We start from the raw sequence: 2,500 nt of genomic DNA on the forward strand, positions 1-2,500 counted from the left end.
AGCAGCAGCTGATCGAGCTGGGGCTGCTGCGCGAGGAGGAGCGCCAGCGCGCCGCCCGGGACCAGGAGGCCGCCGTCAAGCGCCTCCGCGCCGAGATGGAGCGCGTACGCCAGGACCTGGAGCGCAGCCACGCCGCCGAGAGGGAGCTGGCGCTGGAGAAGGTGTGTATGGGAAGGTGGCGGGGAACGGGATCGCACCAAATGTGTGTGTGTGTGTGTGTGTGTGTGTGTGTGTGTGTGGGTGGGGAGGGGGGGTAAGGGTAACCAGCTCGTTTCTGATGATACCGCTCCCGGTACCGAGGTGAGTGCATGTTTGGCTGAGACCTCTTCAAGGTGGTGCATGGTGGAATCGGCATGGAGGGAGGAATCTTCACGCACTGTTTTCTCCCGTCAGAGGTTGACTTGTCTTCATACCGGTACTGTGTGTGTGTGTGTGTGTGTGTGTGTGTGTGTGTGTGTGTGTGTGTGTGTGTGTGCGGGGACTTAATGGAGGCCTGTGCAGCAAAAGTGGAGGAAAGAAAATCTGGCAAATCAGCCTATTGAAGACACTTATTCCCTCTCTCCCTCTTCCTCTCTTTCTTCCCTCTCTCCCCCTCTCTCTCCCTCTCCCTCCCCTTCTCTCTCCCTCCCTCGGTGTTGCCTCTGTCCCTGGAGCTTACTGCAGTACTGCTGACTTCTCGTCTCAGATTGACATGTAAACAGACTGTCCCTGAGTGTCCTCCACTGGGCCGCTCCAGCTGTACTCCATTAGAGCTCAACTTCAGGGCTGCTCAGAGTTTGCTTAGGAATGTTGCAGCCTTCATCCTTTAGGCACTCGACATCTAGCGCAGACACGGCAGTTGTGTGTCTGTCTGTGTGTGTGCGCTTGTGTGTGTGTGTGTGTAGGTAGCTGTGTGTCTTCGAACGTGTGTTTGCAAGCGAGAGAGTCTCCCTTGCTCTCGCTTGCTGGTAACAGAAACCAGGGCTGGGGAAAGCTCCCATAATCCTGTGCAGGTTGAGCAGGAAGCGGGAGAAAGGTGGCGTTGATCAGGAGCAGTAATCCTGATTAGGCCCATCAAAGCGATTACTCCACGTCCGCGGACAAAAACGAAGGAGAGCAAAAGCGAGAGAGAGAGAAAGAGACAGAGAGAGAGAGGAGTGCGTCAATGCCGTGCGGGACGCTGCGGACATCTGTGATGCATTACTCACCGGGCCCTGGCCTCCATAAATCCCGCCGCTGCCACCATTTTGGGACCAGATGCGACCGTGAACCTGAGCACCCCCAGACCCAGACCCTTGATCCACCATCACATCAACGCAGACCCGGACTCTAAAGGATGCTTGCTGAGCGCCATATTGTTTTCCTTGCATATTGTTACTCCTGCAGTGTAGACCAGGCACACAGCCAGTGATGGGGACATTTTGATCTATGGTGCTGACAGAGATTGCTTTGAGCCACACAAAGCTTCAGGAGTCTCTGAAAAATACTACCCAGGTGCAGGAGCAAGAGTGAGAATCGTTTTGGAAGAGTATACTCTGTGCACGGATGTGCTCCCAAAAGAAAGTTGTTGCTTAGCTACCTGCCTCCCTGTCTAAATGACCCATGGCCAGAAATCTCTGTTTTTTAGCCTTATCAAGGCAAAAGTGCAGGTGTGTGTGTGTGTGTGTGTGTGTGAACAGTTTGTGACCCAGGAACAGACCTTCATCTCACTCAAACTCTCTCCTGAGGCCATGAGTCGGCTCAACTCCATTTTCCCGGCAATTGTCTGGACCTCGTGGAACTGTCTGGAAGCTTCACCTTCGCTCCCTGCTCTTGCTATCGCGTGTCTCTTCTCTCTGCCGTCAGAGAAATAATTAATTGTTTCACACACACACACACACACACACACACACACACACACACACATATGCGCATCACTTCTCTTATATGCGCATACGTCTTATTCTTCCAGCATAAGCAGGAAGCGTAACAGTTGTCTGGGGAAGTCATTGCTTTCGCCTCTTTACACTCACCCTTTTCCCCCAGCTCCAACTTCGTGTGAGTTTTTATCGGAGGGTGAAAGTTTCAGCATTTCATTTAGTCAGCCAGTCTTTTCTTCCTGCCCCCTTCACAATCACACACACTCACACACACACACACACACACACACACACACACACACACACACACACACACACACACACACACGTTCCTCCAACACCCCACCCCCACCCCCACCCCACCCTGCCTTTCGTCTCCCGGCGGCCAGATCCGTATTGACTTGGGCTGTGTTTTGTAGGCTGAAAATGTCTCCTTGTGTTTGATGCGATCGGCCAGGCGCTGCGTAGTGCAGTCAGCAGCTCATTCCCCTCCCTGGACTGACCCGCCCGTTTGAACACTCTGCACAGATCCCCAGAAAAAGAAGGGAGGAGAAATCCATTAAATCCATGAATGGATTTTCATCAAAAGAAGCGTTTTTCTCCCCACCCCCCCACCCTTCTCTCACACTCTCTCTCTCTCTCTCTCTCTTTCCATCTCTGAC

At 53.2% G+C, this 2,500-nt stretch overlaps 1 protein-coding gene across 2 annotated transcripts in view; it reads left to right on the forward strand.

Moving 5' to 3' along the window:
• Positions 1-2,500, forward strand: part of cep112 (centrosomal protein 112) — a 110,012-nt gene that overhangs the window by 68,014 nt on the left and 39,498 nt on the right. For both annotated transcript variants that reach the window (XM_048245230.1, XM_048245229.1), the window contains exon 20: positions 1-161. This exon is cut by the window's left edge and continues 70 nt beyond it. In XM_048245230.1, the coding sequence (XP_048101187.1) occupies positions 1-161 (161 nt within the window). The remainder of the gene's footprint in view (positions 162-2,500) is intronic.

The sequence above is a fragment of the Alosa alosa genome, chromosome 6 (genome assembly GCF_017589495.1).
Source record: "Alosa alosa isolate M-15738 ecotype Scorff River chromosome 6, AALO_Geno_1.1, whole genome shotgun sequence".
NCBI classification, from domain to species: domain Eukaryota; kingdom Metazoa; phylum Chordata; class Actinopteri; order Clupeiformes; family Clupeidae; genus Alosa; species Alosa alosa.